The sequence below is a fragment of the Corvus cornix genome, chromosome 7, assembly GCF_000738735.6.
Source record: "Corvus cornix cornix isolate S_Up_H32 chromosome 7, ASM73873v5, whole genome shotgun sequence".
NCBI lineage: Eukaryota > Metazoa > Chordata > Aves > Passeriformes > Corvidae > Corvus > Corvus cornix.
In genome coordinates, this window is record NC_046337.1 from 13,413,561 (window position 1) to 13,440,327 (window position 26,767).

The 26,767-nt window shown below is 39.7% G+C and overlaps 1 protein-coding gene across 1 annotated transcript in view; it reads left to right on the forward strand.

Annotated features, from left to right (window-relative positions):
* CNTNAP5 (contactin associated protein family member 5) overlaps positions 1 to 26,405 on the forward strand; it is a 275,472-nt gene extending 249,067 nt beyond the window's left edge. Inside the window, exons 20-24 of the mRNA XM_039554726.1 lie at positions 7,296 to 7,426; positions 8,882 to 8,966; positions 18,667 to 18,885; positions 24,117 to 24,188; positions 25,168 to 26,405. Coding sequence (XP_039410660.1) covers positions 7,296 to 7,426; positions 8,882 to 8,966; positions 18,667 to 18,885; positions 24,117 to 24,188; positions 25,168 to 25,364 — 704 coding nt within the window. The 3' untranslated portion in view covers positions 25,365 to 26,405. The remainder of the gene's footprint in view (positions 1 to 7,295; positions 7,427 to 8,881; positions 8,967 to 18,666; positions 18,886 to 24,116; positions 24,189 to 25,167) is intronic.
* Positions 26,406 to 26,767: the final 362 nt, after the last annotated feature.

The window sequence follows — 26,767 nt, forward strand, 5'->3', positions numbered from 1 at the left end:
ATAGGGCCTACTGAATGAGTGTGAGACTGTCAGCGTCCAGTGTGTGTTTAAAGACAGAAAGGGAGATTTGAGCACAGATATGAACATTTGGTCCAATAGTATCACACAGAGGCTTCATATCATGAAGTTCAACAAGGCTAAGTGCAAGGTCCTGAATATGATTGTGGGCAGTCCCAAGCACACATATAGGCTGGATGTAGAATGGATTGAGACCAGCCCTGAGGAAAAAACTTGAGAGCACTGGTTAATGAGAAGCTCATCATGACCTGGCAACGTGATCTCACAATCTAGAAAGCCAGCTGTATCGAAAGCAGCGTGGCCAGCAGGTCGAGGGAGGTGATTCTCCCCCTCTACTCCACTGTTGTGAGATCCCACCCAGAGCATTCAAACGGCTCTGGGGTCCCATCATGAGAAGGATGTGGACCTGTTGAAGCAAGTCTGGAGGAGGGCTACAAAAATGATCAGATGGCTGAAGCACCCTTCCAGTGAAGACAGGCTGAGAGAGTTGGGGTTCAGCCTGGAGAAGAGAAGGCTCTGAGGAGAATTAGAGCCCTTCCAGTACTTAGAGGGGGGCTGCAACAAAGCTGGAGAGGGACATGTTACACAGGTATGATGGGGCAAGGGGGGAAGGCTTCAAACTGAAAGAGGGTATGTTTAGATTTGATGTTAGAAAGAAATTCATTATGAGGGTGCTGAGGCAGTGGAATGGGTTGCCCAGACAAGTTTTGGATACCCATCCCTAGAAGTGTTCAAGACCAGGTTGGGTAGGACTTTGAGCAACGTGGTCTAGTGGAAGGTGTCTGTTCCCATGTCCATTTCCATGGCAGGGAAGTTGGAACCAGGTAATGTTTAGGGTCCTTTCCAACCGGAACCATTCTGTGATTCTGTGATAGCCTTTGTTAATGAAGGGTCTTAAAGTGAAAGTGTTTTAAAATTTTGAAGAATATGTAGAAAAGGTATGGTATAAAATTTACCAGAGAACAAATCTCACTGCCAGAAAGCAGGTGCTTTCAGGGAGATTTAACTATAACTGAAACCCTCAGTTCTCACCTTCATCTTTACATTCAATCACCTTCAGGGAATAAAGATAGTTAATGTTGCATCACTTTGTAAAAGAAACAGTAAACACTTCCTTCACCTAAAAGAAATATCTAGGAATGTGGAGATAATGATAGTGACTAATAGTGTGTTTTTTAAATTGCTCCTCCCTCAGAGATTTCTTGTCATTTTTCAGTGAATGAACATTCATGTATTTTACCAGGGATAAACCGTGGCATAAAGAAGGAAGACGATTGGTCAGCAGCCATCAAGCTGGTAGATACCAAATTGTGGCAGTGCTCTGTCCTCCAGGGTACATAAAAGCACCACTGTGTATGCTTACCCATGAGCTGAGCTGGAGAGACAGTGTTCAGGATTTTCCCACATCCATGGGTTAGCCCAATTCCCATTTTAGACCCAGCCACATCACCGTGTACACGAGCTGTTTTGTTCAGATAAGTGGTCCCCTTAAAATAACTGGAATAAGCTCTGTGTTTAGGCCACTCAGTGTGTGCAAGATGAGCTCTGACTGTGATGCTCCGGGTAATTTTTTAGATTTGCTGTATTTTTTACCTTTGGAGCAAGAAGCATCTGCCCATTCCTTGTTAATTGCTGGTCAGTCTGTGTTCAGCCAACTGGCGGCTGGTGGGAATGAGATGTCTGTGAAGGTTAAACACATTTCTCAGTCACGTAAGGGAACCAGCTACATTTATTGATGTTTAAGTGACAATCTCAATCTGGGTCCAGCTGTCTAGCAGGATTGTAAAATTAGCTGAGGTCATGGGCCTCCAGATAGGCTCCTTTTGGTGTGTGGGGTTTTTTCTAAGTTGAAGAAGTGCAATGCGAAGAGAAAGTGTTGTTTTTCTTTTTTTTTTTTTTTTTTAATATAAGATGGTCTGAATATGATCCTTAAGTCTTGAATGTCTCAAGCATTGAGTGAGAGGCATTCAAATAACCTCCTGGGTTTTTTTATTACTGAAAGAGACTGCAAAAAATTAAGTGGTGTATTTTTCTTTTAAACCCTATGAAACGGTATTGTCTAAGTGAGTGCAATAGCTGAGTAGTGGTATCAGCAAGTATGTTCAACAGTTTTTCTTCTTTGTTTTTTCCATGCAAAACAAATAGGAAGAGTCACCTCCTAAAAAAGTGCAACTACTTGCTTAGTTAAACATCACTGGACACTGAAGAGGTGGGCTCTGTTCTTAAAATCACCAGCAGCACTTCAAATGGAGAGTAAATTTGCTGAGTAAATATCCCTGGGGAGAAGCTGCTAATTAAGGAACATGTTTCTAAGCCAGCTGTTCCTAACTGAGAAAATAGTGGTTCATTTTTAAATATCTAGGCTATGAAGAGGGACACTGCCACGCTGAAACTGTGCAAGTTCCCAGAGATATATTTTGTGGTAGAGAGGACGGAAAAGTGCCATGTGCTGTTCTGCAATCAGAAGTGAACAAACATTTACACCTTATGGACTGCAAATGGCTTTCGAGCTAAATACTTTAAATTTTAATTTTTTTTCATCACAGCAACATCAGTAGCCTCACTAATACATTCCACCCTTTGTTTAATTTGTGCTTTCCTTAATTATTTTATTTTTCAGCTGTAGCTTGGCTGAGTCTGGAGAGTGCGTGTGGTGGTGTAGTTAAAGTCTAGCAGCCCAACAAGGGTGGCTGCGAGTTTGAGACAGCTGTAAGAAGTTCTGTTGGTCCTAAACGCTTTCCTCTGGGTGACACTGAGGCAACAAGACATGCAGGGGTAGTCCAATGCCCTTTTATCTAATGCAGTGTTTCACTATTTTGTACATACACATTTTCCCCAAATCAGAGTTTCAGCTGCCCTGGTTTAAATGTGTTAATGAAGTTACACGATGGTGATAAATTTGTACATTTTAAATGTGCCACCCACACATGCTCCTGAATTAACCTCAGCTTCTCTGAGCAGAGCAAGATGTCTTTCCAGCTGCTCCAGCCAGTTTAAGTCATTAAGAAGTGCTGTTGAAGTTGGCGAGAGTTGTTGGGTTCAATTTGGGGTCGTTTAAAACCAGTTTCCCTAAATAAAGGTCCTGCAGAGAAGTCTCAGACTCCAACGGATGCCATTCCCTTCCTTGCTCTTTGGTCCTTTGGACTAAATGACACAAGACCTGTGGTCCTGGTGACATGTGTGACAAGAATTTTACTTAAGAATGATGGATTTACAGACCAAATTCTTGGTATCCATTTCTCTTTTCTGCAAAGCTGCTTTAATCCTTTTGCCAAATACCTAGCTGTGGGTGAGGTCTTTCAAACAAGGGAGTCTTTTCCTGAGCTGGAACATTCTGTATAACATTTTCCCTTTTCTAGATGATGATTTAAAAATTACTATTTGATTTTCAACACAAGCTTTGACAGTCCAGAATTGATGTAAATTTGGTGGGCATAGGCCACAAAGCCAACAGATTGTTTCTGACATTCCACTCAGGCACTGCTGTAGACACAGAGCAAAGAAAGGCAGCTTTCTGTTGATGTGTTCAGTCAGCACAGGTTTGGGACATAGAATATATAACACCATGACCAAGGTATTTCTTCACACTGTGCAGTCTGGGAATATGTTTTTGTTCTTCAGACTGAAGACTTTGAAATCTCTAACCAGTTTTATATCCTTATTACCAGTAGTCTTGAGAGCTGCTACAGCAGCTTATCCCTCAGACAAAAAAAGCAGTTTGAAGGCCCCATGCTATTCCTGTAGCTGCCTGGAGGTTGGTTATGCTGACACTGATCATTAGTGTTCTTCTAGCAAGTACTAGTGCTGGCCTCCATCATCATTGAAAGAGTGTCCTGGGAGTGTTTTGTTTCAGAAAAGCCACTTCTGACTTAGTCACCAGCATGGGATGGCATAAATACTGCCCTTTGGTCTCTGTTTCCCAGGACTTCCCCCTGCACAAGGGAACCCCCAGGAATCCTATTCAAATGGCTCTTAGCTGTTTGATATCATCAGGCAGATGTCATTCAGCCCTACAATTGTGGATTTTAGTATTGCAGGTTGCAGACTGAAGACCACAGTGATGTGCCGAAGCCAGCTTTGACACTGGCAGTGGTCTCATCCCAGCAGCATGGCAGCCCCCATGGAATCATTTCTTCAGGAAGTGCTGAAAAGAGGCCGTGCTGTGCTCAGTAACTCTGTGGCTAAGCCGAGCTTGCTCCGCTCTCAGGCTGTTCTAGACGCAGAATTCAAAGCCGAAGGGGATGGATAACTACAACTATCATGTGTGAATCTACTCTGACCTAATACTGCTGGGGTAATGTGCCCAGTAAAATTTTCCAGCCCAAGGCCAAAATAAAGATATCTTTCTTTTCCTTTCCCTTCCTCATTTATTGACTTAATAGCAATTGTGTCCAGCAATTGGATGTACATTAGAGAAGGAACACGACTGGCTGCACATTGCTTGAGCATTATGACACTCTAGGTGCGCATGCTCAGACATGGAGAGCTGAAAAGAGGATGACAGGCATGAGTACAACAAGACTGACAGAAATTACACTGCTCATGATTAGTGTGAACCCCTATTGTGAGGCAAAAATGATGCAAAATAGAGAATAGGGAGAATAGAGCTGGTTTATGCACTGATTTCCATTTGCAGTTACTGAACTTGGTCTGATGTGATGGAGAAAGTCAGTGGACCAGATAATCAAAATTCAGAGGACAAAATAAAATTCTTAATAATAATTCTAATTAACAATCCATTTACTTTGCTTGTCAAGTAATAAAATGGCAATTTAATCTGCCAAGAAAATTATTCTGTAATCTGAGCACAGAAGTTTTGGTATTGAATGCAAGGCAAAATCAGCTCTCATCTACAATGGTGAAAATTCAAAAACACCTCAAGAGATGAGCCCATGTACTTCTGGTTTATATTAATGCAAATTTGGCCCCAGGCAAAATGCCAGTTGGAATTCAATAGTTTTGAAGAGCAGCTGTCCATAAAAAAAGTTGCCACTGAAACTCAAAGCAATTTGACAAAATAAAATGCTGTTCACTGATCTCTTTACATGATTTAAGGTGAAATTGCACCACTATAGAAAGTAAGATCTGTTCTTAATGGATGCCAAGAGCCTCCTCCATTGTCTCCCAACAAATGGAACAGATGGTTTCGGGTTTAAAATCAGTGCTTTCCTGACAAAGTCAATGGGTAAATCCCTGTTTGCAGCAGCTGAGAGCCTGGATAGACTGCATGCCATGCTGACTCCCTTTGAACACAGATGTGCTGGTTGCTGTTGTTGATCACCTGCATGCAGTAGTACCAATTATACTTTATATACATGCGTGTTCATAACATTCAAAAAAAGCAGAGACGCTTTTTTCACATTTACAAACTAAGGCCCTGTTCCATTTTTTGCTTTACATCTCTTTCAAAGGCTCCAGCTAAGAGGCAGCCTATAAAACTCCTGCTGAGACATGATTTTTAGTTTGGACCAGTCTGTTAGACTATCCCATTTTAGTTTCAGCTTATTCTGTGTGGTGATCTTAGCTGTGGTATTCAGGGTCAGTCAAACTTTGCGCTTTTTATCAGCTCTTCCACTGCCCAGAGCAAATCTGAAGAACTTCCTTGCACTTGGGCTTCTTTTCTCATGTGTTTCTGAAGTGTTTTTAAGATGTTTACACTGTTAATCCCTGTTGATGCACCTTTTGTTCAGTACCAGATAATGTGATTGTGATTTAGATTTGGACCTTTGAGTGTGACATTCATGGTGACAGACAGCACCTCCTTGCCCTCACTATGCAATGAGGGCTGGGAGATCTGCAGTATGATTTGGGGCAGGTGAATTGGGAACTATAATATCACACTGAATAATTTAGCAGTTTTTACTGACCTTGATCTCTTCACAAATTCCCCTCTAAAGTCCATGACTATGTGTGAGAATGTAAATGCCTTTTATCCCTTTTTTTTTTTATTTTCACTTTAAAATTTCCCCTGAACCAGCAGACCTCTCAATCAGCTTAAAAGCCTTCATCCTAGTAGTTCATTCTCATTTTCCCTCTTGATTTTGGAAGCTTTTTTTCTATCCTACAAATCCCAGAGAGTGTCAGTGCTCATCTGGGATATACTGAATTTTGTAATACTTTTTTAAAAGTACAGCTCTTAGGAGCAAAACATCCTGGCAAGGGAAAACGAGGGGGAACTATTTTAACTGGGCTAGGGGTCCTATCTTGAAGGACTAGCAACTTCACTGTGAGGTGTGTAGAGGTGAAAAAATTCCTGACGATTTTGAGAACATGGAAAAAATGCAGGACCTTTCTCAGGGCTGGGGTGCTGTCAGCATTCATTTTCTCTTTGGAAACAGTAAAAGCTTTCTATGGTGCTACAGTTCCATATATTTTGGTTGCTGATGCATAAAAAGAGTTCCAAAATTTCAGAGTTTTTTTTTCTCCCTGCTCCTTAATTCTCAGAAAAGTATGATTGAAAGGATTTTGCCAGAATAGATTATTTTCCTTTTAGATTATGCCATATGTACCTCTGTGTGTGTGTGTGTATAGATATATATATATATATAGATAGATAGATAGATAGATATTCATTCCCTGTAGTGATTTGTTGAAGGATTAATATTCATACTGGATTCCTTGTTTTCTTGTGCATTTTTATTTGTTATGGTACTATTATCAGAAGTCACAATGCTTTTTGATAGCAAGATTGAATGAGATGTTTGGCATTCATTTTTATATGAATTACATTAATTCCTTCAAATGTGTTAGAAGTAAAAGTAAAAATACTACTTTATTACATATAAATGATAATGCAAGTACAGGCCTTTAACTGTTTGAAATTAAGTTATCCTTCTCCCAGTTGTCACTATCTTCTGTGTTGTCTGTTCCATCTCGATGAAAAGGAATGATAAAATCCAGCATTATTAGTTTAATAGAGCAGTGCAAGCCCTGCATGCCCTCTGCTGGAAGTGATCCCTCACAGGATGATGTGGATCAGCTTCTGGCAGTGCTCAGTGTCTGACCTGCAGACAGGCACACTCGCCTTTGGTATACTTAGTTACTCATTAAGTTATATGTCTCCATTGTTAACCCAGAAGGAAGGAAAGCTCCTCCAGTGCATTATTTTCTTCACACTTTTCATTACAGTTTGAACTCTTTCAACCTCCTTCTTGACTTATTAACCTTGTTACTCCATTGCAATAAAAAGAAAATGAGCTATTTGTTCTGTAGAGTTGTTGAATGATACCCCATTACTGACACAGGTTTTATACATGCAATTTTGCTCTGCTTTTAAGGAAGTTTACAGGTCCGATACAAGCTGAGTAAGGATGGGCTCCTCATTTTCACCATTGACTCTGGAAATTTTGCCAACCGAGAGCTGCACCATGTGAAGATTAACAGGGAAGGCAGAGAGCTCGTCATCCAGGTATGCCATGGCTTATGCTGAGTGCTAAATTATACTTCAGGCCACAAACCCTGGCACAGGTTGCCCAGAGAAGTTGTGGATTCCCATCTCTGGAAGTGTTCAAGGTCAGGTTGGATGGGGCTCTGAACAACCTGGTCTAGTGGGAGGTGTCCCTGTCCACAGCAAGAGGGTTGGAACGAGATGATCTTTAAGGTTTTTTCCAACCCAAGCCATTGTATTATTCTATGAATTCTGGGAATCAGGCTCCCTGATCTCAGTGCCTGATCACTGGCAGGAGGCAAAGCTTTCACACTGATCCAGCAGCAGAACAGCCCTTTGAGCAAAGCTCCATCTAGATCCTATTCAAAAAGTGCCCATCAGTGATGTTTTCCATTGGGGGGTCCTTCCCCTGCTTCTGAAAATCTGTGAATTAGAAAACACCTTTGGCTAGAAATTCATCTGGACCACTGAAGTGGTTCCACAGCTTAGGAGTGTCTGTGTGATCTGTAGTCTCCATTGAAACACAGTATGGATCATGAAAAAGCTGCGAAAGGGAGAAAAAAGCTGAGGAATTTAATTTCAGTGAGGGTATGTTTCCCAAGGGAGATTGTGACCCCAGCTGCCTTATCCTCTCACAGAAAAGGAACAGCTGAGGGAATACAGGGTGCAGTCACCGTGTACATGGCAGTGCCCCATCCTAGAAACTAGAAGCAAGCCTTGCTGAGTGTGACAACCTCATGAGAGACAAAACCCCTCATCTGCCTTGCTTCCCTGCATCATCTGTTTTTTCAAGGCAGGGAGAAGAGAACCATCTTACTGCTCCTTCTGCTTTTCTTCTAAGGCTAATTACAGCAGTTCATACTGCAAAACAGATTGGCTAGATCTGGGCAAAAATCGTTTAACAGGGAAGGGTGGCAGAGTCTGTAGAGAGGTTGTGTCTTAAGGAATAGAATGAGAAGACAGAAACATGCAGCGCTGCATTTTTTTTTTCCTCTACAGTTTCCATCTTGGGGTGGTAAACTGCGGTGGGTAGGCCTCATTATCTATGAAAAAGGTTTATGCTAAAAGCCAGGGTTTTCCTCAAGTACCAATCTTCTATTGTCTGCTGCTCTGTGGTTTTCTTCTGTGCAGAACTAATTCTTCACAATACATTTCTAGAGGGGCCTCCTTTGAGTGTATTCTGGAGTGACTAGACATGGATTTTGAGAAGCAGGGGGATTTCAGGGTCAGACATTTTAAGCTTTTCTGCAGGGGAAGTTTCTTCAAAGTCCTTTATATGACTATTCTGGTATACCTTTCAGCTTCTCATGCTAAAATCAAAGCACATTCACTTTGCTATCTTTAGAAACTGAATCACACTTGGGGGCAGAATTAGCTGATTTGCAGCTGAGAACGTTCCCAGAAGTTTGCGGTACAATGAGATCTAGGGGTGTCCGTGTGCTGTTGTACTGAAGTAATTTTATTGACCTCTTCCAGGTTGATCAAGTTCTCAAACTCAAACACAACTTTTCTGAGATTGATTTTAAGGCCATTAAGTCACTCACCTTGGGCAAGGTCACAGGTAGGTTCTACTAAAAATATTCCTGATTCGTATAGTGCTGGAATTAGCCTGTGCTGCGTGTTGGGTTTCTGATAGAATTGGGGGTTTGTTTGGATGGTTTTGCTGTAAGAGTTGGCCTGAGCATTCCAGTACTCCTATTTATGTATTTCATCAATGCAAAACTTTGGCAGCTTTACTTGTTTGCACCAATAGCAATATTAAGTACTCCTACTTCTCCCTCCAGTGAAGTGATTCATATAGCCTATGTGACTGCACAGGGCAGCATCCTAGCCTAATGATACCATTTTGCTGACTGCAGCTTGCTCCTCTCCAGCCATTTCTGTTTTCTAATGATAAGAACAGCAAAATGAGCCTTCATCCTCTACATTTTTTTCAATGACTGACATTTTTTTCAGTCTTTTTCCATTTGAATTCTGCAAGGAATATTGCATATAGCACTTAGGCCACAATTCTACAAGTTCTGTACATGGACCTTCTTGATCTGGTAATGGCTTTGAGGAGTACAAAGCCATTACCAGACCAGGAAAACCCTGCCTGAAATTTGGAAAATAGAACTCCTCTTTTTTTATTGTCAAGTATGTCATATTCCTTTATATAAGGGTCTTGTTCTTTCTCAGCAAGATTCTAAATGCTTCCTTCTTTACAGACATTTCAGTCCTTTGTTCAAATTGGACCTCCATATCAAGCCTGACATCTGTCTCACCATTGCAATTTTATATGTTTCATTATTAGCACACGAGGCCTGTGGGACTGGCAGCTAGACAGAAACTACAGACATCCTCTAGTGTCTGCTAGTGCAGTGTAACTCTGTAGAATGACAGTAGTGCATTCTGCATCACGTTTTATTAAGTACATTAACAGCAGGACCTGAGTATCCCCTTAGTTGTATATAATGGTTGGTTTTTTTTCAGAAGCCATCTTCCAAGCTTTGTGGACAGGTTTGGGCACCTGACAGTTTTCAGCCCAATTCAGAGCTAAGCTGAAATTCTCATTTTGTCAACAGTCAGCTGTAGTGCTGAAAATCTGAAAGAGCATTACTCATCCTGAGCTCTACCTAGAGCTGCAGCTATAGACACCAAATCAATAAAGCAAGGATTTTCCAACCAAAATGTTGTTGAAACACCTTCAAAAATGTAGCCAGAAAGCTGACATGGTGCAGCTCAGCATTATGGAGAGAAACTAGATTTAGTCACAAAAATATGATTAACTTCACAAGTGCAAGTTGTTGCAAAGCCAGAAAGCCCAGGTGTATCTCCAAAGGTCAGGCACTCAGTTCCACTGAAAACCATCAACTTTTCTCCTTCTTTTATTTCTCTCTTGCCCCAAAGTTTATTGGGATTTTGTTTTAGCAATAGCAGTAGTTCTTATTCTGTAATGGCACTAAAACCATAAACTTGGCCATGCAGATGGTGAAAGGTATTACTGCTCTACTGGAAATCACACAATGCATCCCAGCAAGTCACTTTAATTCCAGCCTAATCCTAATTCCAGTTTCTTCTTCATATGCTAAGTGAATTTTGATGAACTTTTTCTTTATCAGGATTTAATTTTCCAGGTTTTATCCCATAGCTGTTAGCTATGCTGGGTAGAGTCCTTGAGCCTTCACAAAATCACAGATCTTCCTCAGTCTTCTCCCTCCAGGATAACCAGTCCTAGCTCTGTCAAGCCTCTCTTCATAGGAGAGATGCTCTGGTCCCCAAATCATCTTTTCGGCCCTTCACTGAACTCCCTCCAGTAAGTCCATGTTTTTCTCCCACTGGGAAGCTGTCTTTCTCTGCAAAGCTGCTTTCCAGCTGGTCAGCCCCAGCCAGTGCTGGTGGATGGGGTTCTTGCTAACCCAAGTGCAGATCTTTGCATTTCCTTTGTTGAACTTCAATGTTCTTGTTTTCTCATTCCTCCAGCTTGTCAATGTCCCTCTGGCAGGTGACAGAACCATCTGGTCTACCAACCACTTTTCACAATTTTGTATCTTATCCAAACTTACTCGGGTTGCACACTATTCTGTGATGGAAAAAATAAAAACAAACCAGAAATTCCTGCTACTACAGTGTTTAGAGTATTGTTTTGTTGTACAAAGAGGAGAGTTGGACAGTGTCATTTTGGGAATGTGAAACTTACATAAATACGTTAACTCATCACGTATACTGTTGTATGGGTAAAATGCTGACTATTGCTTCATTTAATGATGCCTCACCCAGTGAATATGGGTGACTTGAACCAATATCTGACAGGTTCTTCTTTCTCATTGCTCATGCCCTCAGCAGAGCATAAACTTCCAGAGGCATGTGATGCTTTGGAGTAGACCTAGGCTTCCTGTAGTGTTTATTTTGGATGCCACTGGGATTACACACCTAAAGGCATTCATTAGGAAATTTAAGTGTCCACTGAAAGAGAACCATGTGAAAAATCTTCTGTTCTACATGTCCTACATGTCCATGCTGTAATCTTCTGAAAATCTGTCTCTCTTCTTTCCTGTCACACCACTGCTCATTTGTCTGCTCTAACAGCCTGATCCTGGCTGCCTAATCAGATGATTTTACCACCTTCTTTCTTGATTCCACCATTAATTTTCCTCTGACTGGGAGATCTCAAAGAGGTCTTCCAGCAGGACATCATAAAAGCTTGAAACTTCTTCCTCACCAGACTTTCTTATGATAGCCATTCTAGCACAGCTGGAACTTTTGAAAAGTGCACTTCTATACAATGACCAGTTTTTTTAATAATAGTGTTTCCCCTGTTTCTACTCCCCCCACCCCAGCCCCATTACACTTTTTTTAGGTACTCTAATATTTTTTTTCCTTCTTTTTAAACCGGCTCTATTTTTTCCAATGGCTACCTTACACCCAGCTCCGAATTCTGGGAAAAAGACCCCTCTGTTTAAGGCAGAGGAGTCTCACCTGGAATTCAAAATGTAGGGACACTCACTCTGCCACAGACGACTTGAATGACCTTGGGTAAGCCATTTATGTGCAGATATAAAGGTAAGCAGGCATTTTATTCCCACTGGAACCAGTCTGAGCTTTACTATCTCCCTTCTCTATCAGTAAAGCATAGATAATGGAACAGCCCTGCATCAGAGGGGCGCTGGGAGGATAAAAGCATTAAAGGCTGTGAGCTCTTCAGATACACAGTAATGGGACCATATAGCTGCCTTAGAAAGATCAATCTAAATATAAGTGTGTCTTTGAAGACAAGGGAGTAAAAGGAGGCATCATTCAAGTTGCCAGCAGACGTCTGTTGAATTCATCCTCACAGTACCCAACAGCAATAGAAAAATATTATTATCCTGGAGTTTGTTGTCATTTTTACTTCACAAATATAGAGTCAGGACACAAAAGGACCTATCCAAAGCTCATCAGTATCAATGGGAGTTTTTCCTTGGACTTCAGTGAGTACTGGATTCAGGCCCCAAGTGGGTCATACAGTTTATGGCAAAGCCTCAGTGAAATCTTAACCAGAGTCCCAGTTCATTTACTTTAAGTGCTCCTTGCAGAGATCGTGCTGCTGTATTTAACCACACGAACATTCTGACCTAACTGTGAGCCTGGCTCTGCTTTGAACAAGGGATTGAACTGCATGACCTTCAGAGGTGTCTTTCAACTTAAATTATTTTCTAATTCTCTGATCTCAGAGACACATTTGCATGTGTTTAGGGGTTGTCTACAAAAAGCTGCTATCCCAGTGGAAACTACAATTTATTTTTTTGGAGGTTTACCTTGATGAATCCTTGAAAACTTCATACTGTGCCCCAATGTGTCTAAATTTTTCACCATTATTGTTCCTGGGAAAAAATAATCTCTGATGCAGAGAAGTGAATTTCATTGTCTGTGTATTTGCTTCTGAGCAATTTAATATAGTAGCTTATTAATTTTCTCTTTTATCATTTATTTTCTTCTTTGGCTCTGTTTTGTGAGTTCTTTTACTCAGAGTTTGAATTAAAAGGCAGGAGACAGGGAGTTCATCTTCAGACTTAGATGTTTATTATATCTTATCTATAATACAGCTGCACAGAGTGTGCCTCCAAGTTAACAAGGTGAAAATGGCCATGAGTTCTAACTTCCAAGGCCTTTTAAAGTCCAAATTACCCAATTATGGAATGCTGACTAATTTGTTTTTACTTATAATCCAATAACTAACTATTTGTGATCTGCACTGCGGGTTTTTTTGACACAATACCAGAACACCCAGATTTGTGAAGAAGGAAGGAGAAAAGAAGAACAAATCCACACCCAAAATCCTCCATATTGTTACATATATCCCATAAACCTAATTTTTCTACATCTCTACATATTCCACCCAGTGATACAACTTTTAATTACACAGCAACAACCTCAGTGCTATCACAAAATTTGGGAAGCCTTTCCCAAGGCTTAAGGTCAAATGCAGTGTGCTTCTGAGGATCACTGTCTCTCAGCACTGAAAGACTGAAATTCTCAGAACTCAGGGTTCCAACAGTAGCTGTGTAGGGATACCAGAGTAAAAGGGGAGCACTGAAAGGATTCAAGAGGATTTTGAAGAAAAAGGTTGCAAGTATTTCTTTAGAACCTATTAGTGTTGAGCTAATTTATTTGTGCCTTCAAAGTGATCAATTAGCAGACCTTCCCACACTGGTATCATAAAGGATTGTGTATTCTAGCACAGGAACATAATATTTTTTAATCTCTAAAAGCCTGAGCTAAAACACACTCAAGTTTCCACTGAGTCATTCAGCTTTGATATAAAGTGTACGTAAAAGAAAGTTTATCTAGAAAGTAATTTTATTAAAATTATTATGCAGGTGCAGTACAATTCTTATGATTTCTACAATAGCTTTTCTTATTAAAAGTTCATGAGGAGAAAATAGAATCTGTACACTGAAGAGATCACAGAGCAATTCATCCAAGATTATATAGGGGCAGATGATAATGGGATAATTAAATCACAAGGGATAAGTTGTCATTAACTCTGAAATGCAAAAGCTGACTTAAAGAAGTACCTCCTTTTAGAGAGTTTCTATGAAAAATGCTTAAGTTTTGTGGGGGTTTTTTGAGGTTTTGTTGGTTGGTTGGTTGGTTAGTTGGTTGGTTGGTTTTTTGGGTTTTTTTATGGAAAGACATTCCCTTTTTTAAGCTCACCAGATCACAATTTGCAGTTTAAACAATACAACAGTGGCTGTGAGAGATATAGGGTGGACTCTTCTAGTCACTGCAAATCTCATTTCTTTACTTCAGACCCTTCTTGCCCTTAATACCTATTTCTTAGGCAGACAGTATTGTGAACAAAGATCTCTTAGGTGAATTTTAGGGTGCCTTTAAAAATCATTGGTTTTCCTCCTAGTAGCCCAGTAAAGCATTAATGGAAGTGGAGCTTACTATGTAAGATACAAGAGGAGAGGCTTTTGGGACCAAGATGGCAAGCACTTAAAATAAGCAAAGTCTGGCTACCCCAGGCACTCCAAGCAATCCAAGGTCTAAGCTAAAAATGCCTTCAAGTCTCTATTGAAAAGAGACCAAATCTATTCCAACTTTTTCCCCAGCAATATAATTTACCATATGATTGTAACACTATGCTTAAGTGCCTGTTTTCTTGATGACAGTGCTGCCTTAATAAGTGTCCAAGGTCATCTGCTTCCACCCAGAAATTTTATTTTTAGACTGAATTCTTGCTACTTGAGTTGATTTTAGCTGTCTTCTTCTGGGAAAAACATATATTCTTTTGCACATCATCTCTCCATCTTCTTGCATGGATTTTATTTTTTATATAGATTATGTTTTCAGCCCATGCAGAATCACATAGGACTGGTTGTGTTGTGACAGATTAGGATTCAAATGTCAAATATGACATGTGACAAAGTTCCAACTCCAACTGCCTCATTTTCAATGATAAACTGTCTTTCAGAAAACATAAAAATACATGTCTTAAATTATCTCTGTGAAGCCTAATGAAATAAAAATTCTTAAATGTTCCACTTGGCACAAAATTGCAACAAAGCAAGTCCAGGCTCCTTGTGCTGGTTTGGGCATTCTGTTCATTCCTGGGGAGACTCATGAGGAGAAGTGCCTTTACTTTGCTCTTGCTGTTCCTTGCTTTTTCGGAAGTGCTTTGGAGGGGCGCTGAATGCCTGGAGCCAGACCCCTGTTCAAATTCATCCTTTCATTAAGCAACAGTCAAACTGGGTGAGCTCAGTTGTTGTAACCAGGAAAAACTTCTTTGGTTTTCAGTCCACTGTCTTTGTGGCAGACTCACGCCAGGAAGTGAGATTATTCCAAAGTCACATTTTTGGGTTCCAGGCTAACCCAAGATACACTTTCTACCCTTTGTAAATGAATGATTAATGTTAGCAGTGGTTACTGAGATTGTTGGTGGACACAGCAGCACATTCTTCAAGGTACCTGCACAGTGCCTTGTAGTCAGCTCTTCTGAGACAGGTGCAGTGTGTGGAGACTACAAGTGTCTTTTAGCTCAAGGTTTTGGGTTCAAATCTGGTGACAATGTCCAAGAAGTAATCTTGCCAGTCCTGTTCAGCACCTTGGCAAAATGAGGTGATGGATACGCTTTAACTCGCACAGAATCATATTTCTATATCTCAGACTTAAAAAACCAGAACAAGCAGAGCTTCATCCTACAGAGTAAATTCCCATTTGTGCTTCTACCTGTGATTCACTTAGATGAATTAATTAATTAGGACATAGACTTTTAAAACAGGCTATGTCTGCTGTCATTGAAGTTTAAAAACATTTCAGTTAAGGAAATCTGCAGTGGTCCTTCCTGGATGTAAGTGAGCACACAAGTAAACTTTGGGCTCAGGTTTAAGTTTCTGAATGACATGAAATTAATATTTATAAAGAAAGAACTGAAATATATTGAATAATGTTTATGGTCCTGTTTTACACAATGATACCTTTAGAAAGAGGGTATTTTACCCACTCTCCCTGCATAAAAATAACACTTTTGATTTCTCTTTGATTCCAGTTACCTGTCCTACTTGTTATCATATACAATGCCAATTTGCTGTTTCATTACTGAGCAGATTAATGCTTGGTCCTAGAGAATTCTCATGGAGTTCTATTCATGATGAAAATTAATTTCCCATTACTGAGATATGAAGGCCTAAAATTGTTTTATTTAAGATCTTAAAACAAGTGTGTTGTATGTGGCAGAGGTGTATAATGAAACAGCGGTGGAGCAGAATGTTTGATTTTGCAAATAGGAATAAATCAGCACATGAGTTATGTTGATACAATCCATAAAGTTTAAAAAGTACAACCACATATTAGACTCAATCCTCATTATCATGTAAAACCACTGCAAATACATGGAAAACCAACATAAAGCTTGCTGAGCTGTGACATTGCAGACAGCTTCCAGGGATCAACTACAGGACCCAACAAGAAGCCAGGCCAACTTACGCACAACTCAGCAGATAAAGCTTAAAAATTACTTCCTAAATGTAGGGGTAAACTTAATTTGTGGAGAATGAGCAGTTTAATTACTAAAAGCTGGAAAAGATTGCCTTCTTATTCTCTGTGCAGAAATTAGCCAAAATAACTTCATTCTCCAGTACTGGAAACAGAAATGCAAGGCTAAAATGTCAGAAGCTCAAACCAAGCCAGCAGCAGCAATTCAGTTTGATTTTCCAGGCCAGTGAAATGCGTGGAAGGATTCACAGCATTGCCAGGTCAGAGGAAGGTCACTCAAGTTTCTCATGACCTTGGCTGCAGCACAGACCACAGAACTTCACCGAGTTGCTTCTCTCACTGAGCGCTGTGTCATGCAGTGAAAACACCTTTTGGAAAAACATTTTATTGTGATGCAAAAACTCTAAAGGACAGAGTGTCCTTTAATAAGCCTTTCATAGAGCTAACCGTGTCATAATCACAGATTTACATTATCCTCTCAAGAATTCAGAGGGCAGCACAAGTCGTTCACATCCAAGTTGTGCAGCTTTCTTGTTGAGAACAGTGAAAGCCCCACTTTCTGACAGACATTAGGCACACACCTAAAGCTGTATGATAAAGCAAACTGTATCTGTGCACATGGAATTTTTACCAGAGGACTCTGGGGTTGTTTTTGGTTTTTTCTTTGATTTCTTTTTTTTTCCAAATTTCAAAGTCTTTCAACAACAAATCTCTGAGTTGTCATTCATGCAAAGCTTACTTTGACAAAAGACTCACAGAACTGGCCCTTAATGTAGCTTTTAAAAATGCCTGCAAAAGTACTCAATCTTAGACTTTTCAAACTACTGTACCATGAAAAATGAACTCATTATTTCTTAGGCTTTACCTTTTGCACGCTGGGGCAAAACAGAGCAACTTTGATTGCCTGATGTATAAAAGATACTGACAAATTCAGCTTTTGTGTCAGAGCTAAGAAAACAATAAAGCCTGAGAGTATGAATGTTTACAAAGGGTTTTATAAATTCAGCAAAGATGGCAAATACTGAAAATCAGTCTTTTAGTATATATAAACCTTCTTGGAGGAACTTGGAAGCAATTCTTTGTTCTATAATGTCTCAGCCAAAATCTCATTAAAAACCTGAATGCAGTCAATTCCTACACACTTTCAGAAGAGCAAATGTGAACTTCTGCACGATTGCAGGTTTTCCAGTGGCAAAGCCTCACTGTTTCCCTTCCCATCTTGCAGCCCAGAGGCTGTGCCCCTGACAGCTCTGCAAACTGAGCATTTCTCCTGTAAGACCCCTGGGAGAGCAAGGTCATACTGTACCTTGCTTTGCTGAGACCCAGCCGAACTCTTCTGTGTTACACTTCCGCAAAGACACTCAAACATAATTAGAAATCTTTCTCGGCTAATTCTCTCTGGCTGCATGGCATAACAGTCACAGATCTTGAGCACAAAAATAATGTGTGATTTGGGCTGGCTTGAGATTTCTTTGTATTTTCTTATACAAAAAAGAAGTTTATATAAATAAAATAGCAATATTGTCAGCTTTGAGCGAAGGTTGGGTTTTTTTCTAAATCCTGACCACTTGTAAAATAGTTGTGTTTGAACAATAATGGAAAAATTAGACCTTATTTTAAAATTTAGCATCTTATTCTTTCAAGATTTGAAAAACAAACTTAAAAAGCTAGGAATCCTTATTTCCCAATGTCATTGGAAGTAATCCCAAAACTTTCCATGCTAGAAGGTTGGGTTTTTTTTCGTTAACAGATATTTTTAAAGACTTTGAATAAGTTTTGATACTGTATCTGTGTGCATTTGTAGGTTTTCTTTCTTGTTTGATTGACCTAGATATAAAGCACATCATGTTTGAGACCTCTGTGCAGTATGAATTTCAATTTCTGGAAAGTAAATAAATGTGAGTTTGGAGAAAATAGAAGATTGCTTCACTGTCCTTCCCTGACTTTCCCAAACAATCTTTGATATTAAAACTTTTGGAACTAATTTTTTTACTGTGAAGTTGGTGATATGATGTGCTAGATATTGTCCAGAAAGTAGAGAAAATGGATGAGGGAAAAAAGTGCAGTGCAGGTTTTTATGTCCCAGACAACTTCATTCAAGGTAAGTAGCATGATGGAGGAAGGACTAGGATTGGGAACCTCGTGGGTCAGGCCAGGGAGAACTTGTAGGCTGCTGAAGGAGAACCTGAACAGCTGAAAATTCGATAATAGCACTAAAAGGGGTGGGTAAGGCAAAATAGGATTCATTTTCTTAACGCCTTCCTAAAACAGTCGATTGCCAGTGTTTTTCTGTTTTACTGCAGACACTTTGTCACTGGACCCTGAAGTCTCAAAGGCAAATGCCTATGGTTTCACAGGCTGCCTGTCCTCTGTTCAGTACAACCACATCGCTCCCCTCAAAGCTGCCTTACGCCATCCCACCATTGCTCCCGTGACTGTCAAAGGTTCCTTGACTGAATCCAACTGTGCATCCATAACGGAAGCTGATGTGAACACAGCAACCACAACATATTCCTCATCAGGTACGTCCTGCCAGGAGGGGATTGGGAGTTTAAAGGATACTGTAGAGTGAGCTTTCCTTCCTTTTTGCTGTAATGCAATTGTGACAGTATGAATAGTGGAACTGGGAAGTTGCCTTGTCTCTCAGAATTAAGTGTTGACGATGAGCATCAGGATTAGTCAAGGCCTCTTTAAATGTCACTGTTCTGAAACAGTGTTTTCAGACTAAGTTCCTGGATTGCCTAAAACATGCCTAGAACAAACAAAAAAGTCCCAGAGCTGTAGTGGAAAAGCATTTAAGGTTTGGTTATGCACCCGATTTGTCATTCCTGTCCACTCCAGGTAACTCCGGTGCTGCAGATCTCAAAGGAGAACGTAAATGTTTACCCAGATTCCATAGCCCAGTGGTGATGAAGCACTAGAAGTCATACAAAAAGCAAGTCAAATTTGTTCCCACCCTAACAGAAATGAGCAAAAATTCTTGTACAAACCCCTTGGCATGTGTGTGACTTCCACTGAATGCTTGTACTTCATTCTCTTAGACTAAAGAGAAGGAGCACTGCTTGAGCAGTACCAGCAAGATGATCTCAATTGCTTGTATATCTTTTGCCATCCTAAAGCTGTCCTCTGGGAATCTGAAGTATTTTGCATATGTGAATTTGTATGCAGAGAAGGAAACTGAGAGCAGCTGGAAGTGTTGTCACCATGAACAGGGACAATCAAGTTGCTGCTTTAGTCACCAGTGGATGTGGCAGAATTCTTAATGACCAGAAAGGGGTACAAATTAAGGGCTGTTTTTTGCCCCTTGACCTATAAAGCTACCTTCTCCTTTTTGATAACTAATAAAACTCTGGTTTAGATCATAATACAATTCCTTTGACATTTGTACTTGCATCAAATCCCCATTTCCTGCAGCTTCTGCCTAAGATATTCAGCAGAAAACAAATGATGCTATTAGCATTCTGCATAGGGAAAAAGGCTGCTGATTACTCTGGAGAGTGGCTGCCAGTGTGCATGTGCTCCTCCCCAGCCCCCCACTTCCTTCTCACTGCCTGGAGTTGTCTGAGGTATCTGCTCTGACGCACAGAGAGATGTGTCTTACTGAGTCCTGAATGGGCAGTGATACTGAAAATGTGAACTCTTTGCCCTGTGATCTGTCACCTCAATGATCTAATTTTTCTAAGGAGTTTAGAAAGCAGTAAAACCTGAGGCTCAGAGCTTCAGGACAAAACACAGACCAGAGTGTAGCATTTGAACTTAAATATTTAAAGCATACAATCAGTTGCAGTCTATTGTCAAGGTTAAGCACTGTTGCATCAGAAATGCAGAATTATTATAAAAAGTCATGCCTGTCTTTGCCACTCTGTGCTCTAAAATATGATTTCCTCTCAATGTGATGAATTATCTGACATTCAGGTCTCACTATTCATGCTGGATTTGATTAAAGCCTGAATAAGATCTTTAAAAAAAGTGAATTCTGAAGACTTCATGCCTTCATATGCTAATGTAAGAGCACTGGGCAGTTGATTCTTGTTAAAGAAAAAATTCCAATTTGTAGCAAATTATAATTTCTATAGATATACTTGAGTATTAAATTTATACATGGAAAAGACACATTGTAAGAAATAAAAAGAAAACAGAGTCAAGGATTAACTTTCAAATTTAGTGCCTATATCTCAATTCATCACTTCCCAATTTCTCATTATTGAGTGTCTGAGGAGAAAAATAGAACTTCAAAGGAGGCTGTACATGTCTGTGTCGATATTCTAATGTACAGATACAACAAAAAAGCCCACTAGGAAAACTCTTTAAATGTGTGAAAAAAGCTTTCTGTATTTGTAACTTGAAAACAATTGAAGCTGTTTCCTTCAGAAAGGAATACATGTGTTCAAAAAATTTTCCTTGCAGACAGATATGGAATAAAATCCATTCACACAGTTATCTGAACACACTTCTGATTAGGAAACACAAAATGAGAGGTGACTTACTGTGGTTTTGATATTTAACAAAGATCTGCAGATTACCTTGTTCCTTGCTTAGGCACATGTAAAGATTTTGTTATTCTGAACTCTATATTGTTGGTATAGAGATAATGGACTTTCCCTATGGTATTTTTTCTTAATATTACAATACTGTAAAAATTACAGAGGAGATTCATCTGCATGAATGATGGAGTGTTGAGCTGCCTGTCCTCTTCAGCTGAGAGCAGGTCTTCAAGCATTTAAAGTAAAAAATGTCAAATATTTTCGTAAGTCCAGAACTACACAGAAAAGATTCGCTTCTGAAAGGCACTTTAAACGTTGAAGTCCCTGTCTCACTGTGCTAATTGTGCTGGAACTAGTATTTCCAAACAAGCTCTAACTGGCTAGGGATGTGCCAGGACAGCCTTGGCTGTAGCAACTGTGAGATGGTGAAGTTGAGGATCCTCAGAGGAAGGAAAAAAGGCAGAAATGCATGACTGCAACTTTTGACCTTCTCATGGACCTGCTTGGAAGAATCCCACAGGATACGGACATGGGGAGAAGAGTGGCATGAGGCCCAGAGAGGTTGTAAAATCTTCATCCTTGGATATATTCAAAACCCAAATGGATACAGGTCTGATAAACCTGCTAGAATAACTTGGATTTGAACAGGGATTTGGACTAGATGATTTCTAGGGGGGGCCTTGTGACCTTAGCAGGGCTTTCAGCCTCAGTGAATCAAGCTGTAATATGATCTGTTTTACCTAAAAGGAGGAGGATGTCCTGTTAAGATCTCCTATGAGACCCACTTTTGCTTTTCCTTGGCTTCAGAGTTTAATGTGTTCCCACTGGAGATGGCTCTGCTATTACAGCCCATCTGCTGCACTGTAACGAACCCTCCTCTCCTTGTATCCTGATTGTATTTCTCAGGCAAAACATCATTCCTGGGGCTTATGCTGTTGGCCTTCATTCTGAAACATTTGTTCTGGTTTCTTCTTAGGGCTTAAATTCTGGTAACCAAAAAATAGTGGAGTGCTGGTTGCATTAGGTGTCAAATCTTAAATAATCTTTTAGGCACAAATAATGTCTTATATAATTTTTAAGGTAGAAATTTAATTTCATGCTTTTTCATATGTAGTTAATAATTTTTCATGACTCTTTTTGACTCGTACCATGCATTGGATACCAGCTGCAATTTTTTCTCTAGTACAGGAGGACTGTTGTAGAACAGATGTAAAATTTAAATTGTCATTGAATTCACTGGCTTCAGCTGAGGGATGGGGTAAAAAATATCTCACCAAACTTCCAGTATCCAGAAAGTTAACTCATCTTGAGTCTAAAATAATGATTGTTCTTCTCTTCTAGTTTGTGGAAAGAAATAGGTGAGTCACACTGTCAATCTTTGACAGCCATCTCAGTGTATAAAATAATTGTAGGTTCTTCTCTTCTTTGGCTAAATAAAAAGACCCTGAAATTACTAGTTTTGATTTATAAAAATAACTCTCATATACTGAAAAATGAACTGAGATAAATCTACTCATGAGGTACAAAATTATTACCAACTGTGATCTAGTTTTGATTTTGGTTCTGTTTTGAGCTCACGCTCTGAGGCCTGAGATTAGGCTAAATAACCCCCAGATTTCCTTTCCAACCTAACCTTTTCTGTGATGTGTTCTATATTTGTGTGTAAAAACACATTTTTATTCCCATTCCAGTCCCACAGATGTAGTAGATGAGATGAAGCATTGCCATGACTATTTGTTTCTTGGCAATGTCACTCTGTGCACACACTAACCAGGCAAGGGTGCTCTTGTGAATAGGTCTCAGGCTGAGGGTTCAAATCTGTGATTGGTGATTACCAATCATGTGTAAATGGGGTATTGGAGGTGTTCAGCTGGCCCCAGAAGTGCCTTTTGTGTCTGTAGCTCAGTCAAGGGACTGCATCTTTTCAGTATGGGTGTGAATGAACAGAAGTCCTCCCACCCCTAAAACTTGCAAGTAAAGCTGCATTTTTTAAAACATCAAAGCCTCTTTGAGGCTTGTGTCTTCACACCTCTTTGGGGCTGATATCAGTGATGTAGATAATAAGGAAAAAGTGTCCCCTTTAAGAACCTAAGTAGTCCAAACCCACCATCATTACAATTCAGGGTGTCTTGATGCACAAACATGAAATTGTTGCTTGTTTCAATAAAAAATGTCTCCCTCAGTAATGGCATACCAAAATGGGGCTGACTCAGTTACGAAGATGAGGATGTTCAATTACAATAAAACTTGCAACACCAAATTGCTCAGTCAGGCTTCTACCTCTTGCATCAGGAAGATCAGTTTGGCAGAGCATTACATAATACATAGCAGAGACAATGGTCCCTGACTCTCTCCCTACATACATTCTCTGTATGATAGCCTGGAGGCTTGTAAAGGCCAGACACACAAATATGAATCCCTTCAAAGGAAAGGGTAAGCTGGAGAGAAAAGAAAAATGTGAAGGTGCTAAAAAGCTAGATTCAGCTAGCGGTAGAAAACATGGCATTTTCTGAAACATGCTGGACTAAAAATTAAGTCCACTGCTGTAACTTCACTGACGTCAGGAAGGCCTTGACCTCTCAGATTTGGATCTGAATTTGAAACAGCATGTCAGCTATTTGACTCAGTGTTTCTGCAATAGTCATTTGAGGACAGAGTACAAGAGAGCTCAAACATCAAGGAGCCTTTAATATGAGTTAATTTCTGATCCCTCTCTGTTTTGGATCCAGTTTGACCACTGCATTTCTGTAATGGAGATAAAAACATCTCTTCCAAGCAGCTGTCCCAAGCAGAGACTTTTTCTCTTTGTGGGATTTAAATCAAGTTATATATCTCATCTACAAACATAGGTCAGGTCTAAATCTGCCTAGCAACCCTTTCCTTTGGCTTCTTTCTGATATCGTTTCTTAGGTAACAACAAAAAAGATAATAATACATCTCTGACTGAGAGAAGCTCCCAACAGGCTGTTCAGTTGAAATGTCTCTGATTCTTCTGATGAACTGAAACAACACTTTCAGATATTAGTGTGAGCCTGTTTCCTTTTAAATATAGCCTTAATAGAATTTGCTCCTGAAGGTGTAGAAGAAAATTGTTCTACAAACTCACTTTATTTTTCAGACCCTTCTGGTTCAGTTTTCCAATCCCCCAAATCACATCTTTTGAAAACAGATTAGAATTCATGAGAGGAAGAGGACACTCCTGTCTAAGCCACAGAGAAAATGAACAGTTGATACAGAAAATAAGTTCTCTTTTGTTTAACCTACTGCAGATCCTTTTGGGAAGACAGATGAAAGAGAACCTCTCACCAATGCAGTCAGAAGTGATTCAGCTGTGATTGGAGGTAACTTCCTTTTTAAAGACTACAGTCAAAAAACAGTTCTGTCAAGGCAAACATCTAGGAGACTTTGAATTTGCCCTCCATGAAATCTAGTCCAAGGGGGTTTTTTGTAATCTGATGCAGGTCTGGTATCTGCTCTATTTATTAGCACGTATCTGTGTCAAGCTACCTAGGTAGCAGCTGCATTACGGATTATTGTGGTCACACATAGATCATCAGGAACCTGAGTCTTCTAAAATATTACCAAGCTCCCATCTGTCTGCCTGCTTGAGCAGGGTATCTAGACAAGATGATCTCCAGAGGTTCCAGCTGTTCTCTGATTCCATGTGAGTCTGCATTCTGAGTTCCAGCTAACTAGTAATTGTTTTACGCACTGCCCTGGTGAATACTTTGCAGATTATTCATGTGTCCTGTATTTCCTGAGCTCTCTCTTTGTAATCTGGTGGTGTAGTGGAACTCATGAGGTCATATGGAAGTATTTATATACTGGGGAACATTGTCCTAATAATTTCATGTATGGTTTTAATTTTCCTTTAACGGCCTAGAAGACAATTTATCTGTTTATTTTGTAGCATTTCCTGTAGTGAGCTGCCTTTGATAATATCTAGAAGCTATAAACCAAAGTGTACAAGGCTCATGCAAGGTTCCCAGAGATAACACAGAAGAAAATATGACAGAGCAGGGATTTGTGTGAGCATACAGATCTAGTGTTTTGAAAGCAAACACACTGAACTAACTTTATTTCCAGTGAAAGCAGAATTTGACAGAAATTATGTCAATTATATGAATACTTGCTGCTTTAAGTGCTCTTAAGGTGACAAAATAGAAATAAAAACTACCAGGAAGGATGTGGCATATGGTTGTGTATGGACTGAGATGAACTGATCTATCATACCAACTAGCTGCTGTGCATTGGTAACATGTTTTTGAGGTAACTGAACCTTTTGTTTTGGTTTTCACTCTTTTTTTTACCCCTTTACAGGTGTAATAGCAGTTGTGATATTCATCATCTTTTGCATCATTGCCATCATGAGCAGATTCCTCTATCAACACAAACAAGCACATCGAAGTAGCCAGAAAAAGGAGAAGGAATACCCGGAAAACCTTGAGAGCTCCTTTAAAGCTGACATTGACTTGCAAAACACAGTGAGCGAGTGCAAACGGGAATATTTTATCTGATGGACAATGCAATTTCTTTTTACTCCCCTAAACTTCCTTTCTGTATTCCTTTCTCCCTTCCTTTTTGCTTTTCGAATTTTTTTTTTTAACACTTAACATTTTTTGCTAGCTTCTTTTTCATTTGGAAAAGACCGCCCTGCACAGGAAACACTGAGAACAATCACAGTGCCTCATTCTCTGCACAAGAACCTGGCAATCACAGTTTACTTCTGCAGCTCAAGAGACCTGTTATCCCATCCTACACAAAATAAGACCCACATGCACACCTAGTTTCTGCTGTCAGTTCTTGAATGTTTCAAAGTCCCTACAATTATTTGTTGGTTTGTTCTGTTTTTTTTCCTCTGGAGCCATTTAAGTCATTGCTTTTACACTAGAGCTGGACTATGTAAAGTACAGGTAAAGTAGTTGAACACATAGCTCTGCAGATACTGGGACAGGATAGAGGGAAAGAATGCGACCAAAACACCTGATTTATTTCATGGGCTCATTAACAACAATCATAAAGAACCAGCCAAATTCTCAAATGTTATTAATTGATATATTGTCTATTGATTTAAATGGTGTTAAATTAATTTGTACCAGTTGAAAAGCTGGTATCACATAAAGGAAAATAAAACTGTCCTCATTAAGCTCCTTCCCCCAACCTCCTGTCCTTTTACTGTAACTTTTAGGCTTCTCAGTACTTTTCCAACAATATATGTATCAACAAAAAATATCATTCCCATGCACCTCTTTCACCTCCATCTCATAAGGCCGGCTATGTAGACCCAACATACTCTAGTATAACCCTAGCTGAAGCATGGAAAATACTAGCTTGAAACTCCAAGGGGTTTAGGAAGCTGCTAGGACTTAGGTGCTCTATATTTGTCTGAAACTTTAGAAATGCAGCATATGCCTGTTCATGCCACATGGAGGATTATCACGCATTGAGGTTAAACGCTGTTGCCACTGTGGAAAAGAAAAAGTACATAGATGAGAAAAAAACCAAAAGAGTTTAATCTTAAACATGACTCACACCTTCTGCCAGCTCTTCTAAAAAAAGAAAAAATAAATCCTGCTACTCAAAAAAACCTCCCAAAACTGCATGAAAGATTTATTGGTATTTCCTGTTTGTAGAAATTGGAGTAACTTCTCCAAAGCTAAATAGAGAGAGGTCTGATTTCATGTCTAAAAAGATGAATATTTGATAAACCTTCTTTACAAGGAAGAACATTAGGGAAACAAAGAGATCCCAAATACTCTACTTCAAATTAAGCTTCTCTCCTTTTTTCTAAAGTCTTCTGTCCTTTCCTGATTGGGAACACTACTGAAGGATCAAATTCTGCCCATTATACTTGTGATGCATGGTTACAGTGTGAGGATGAAAAACGTCCTTTTCAATCACAGATGTCCTAAGGGTAAGA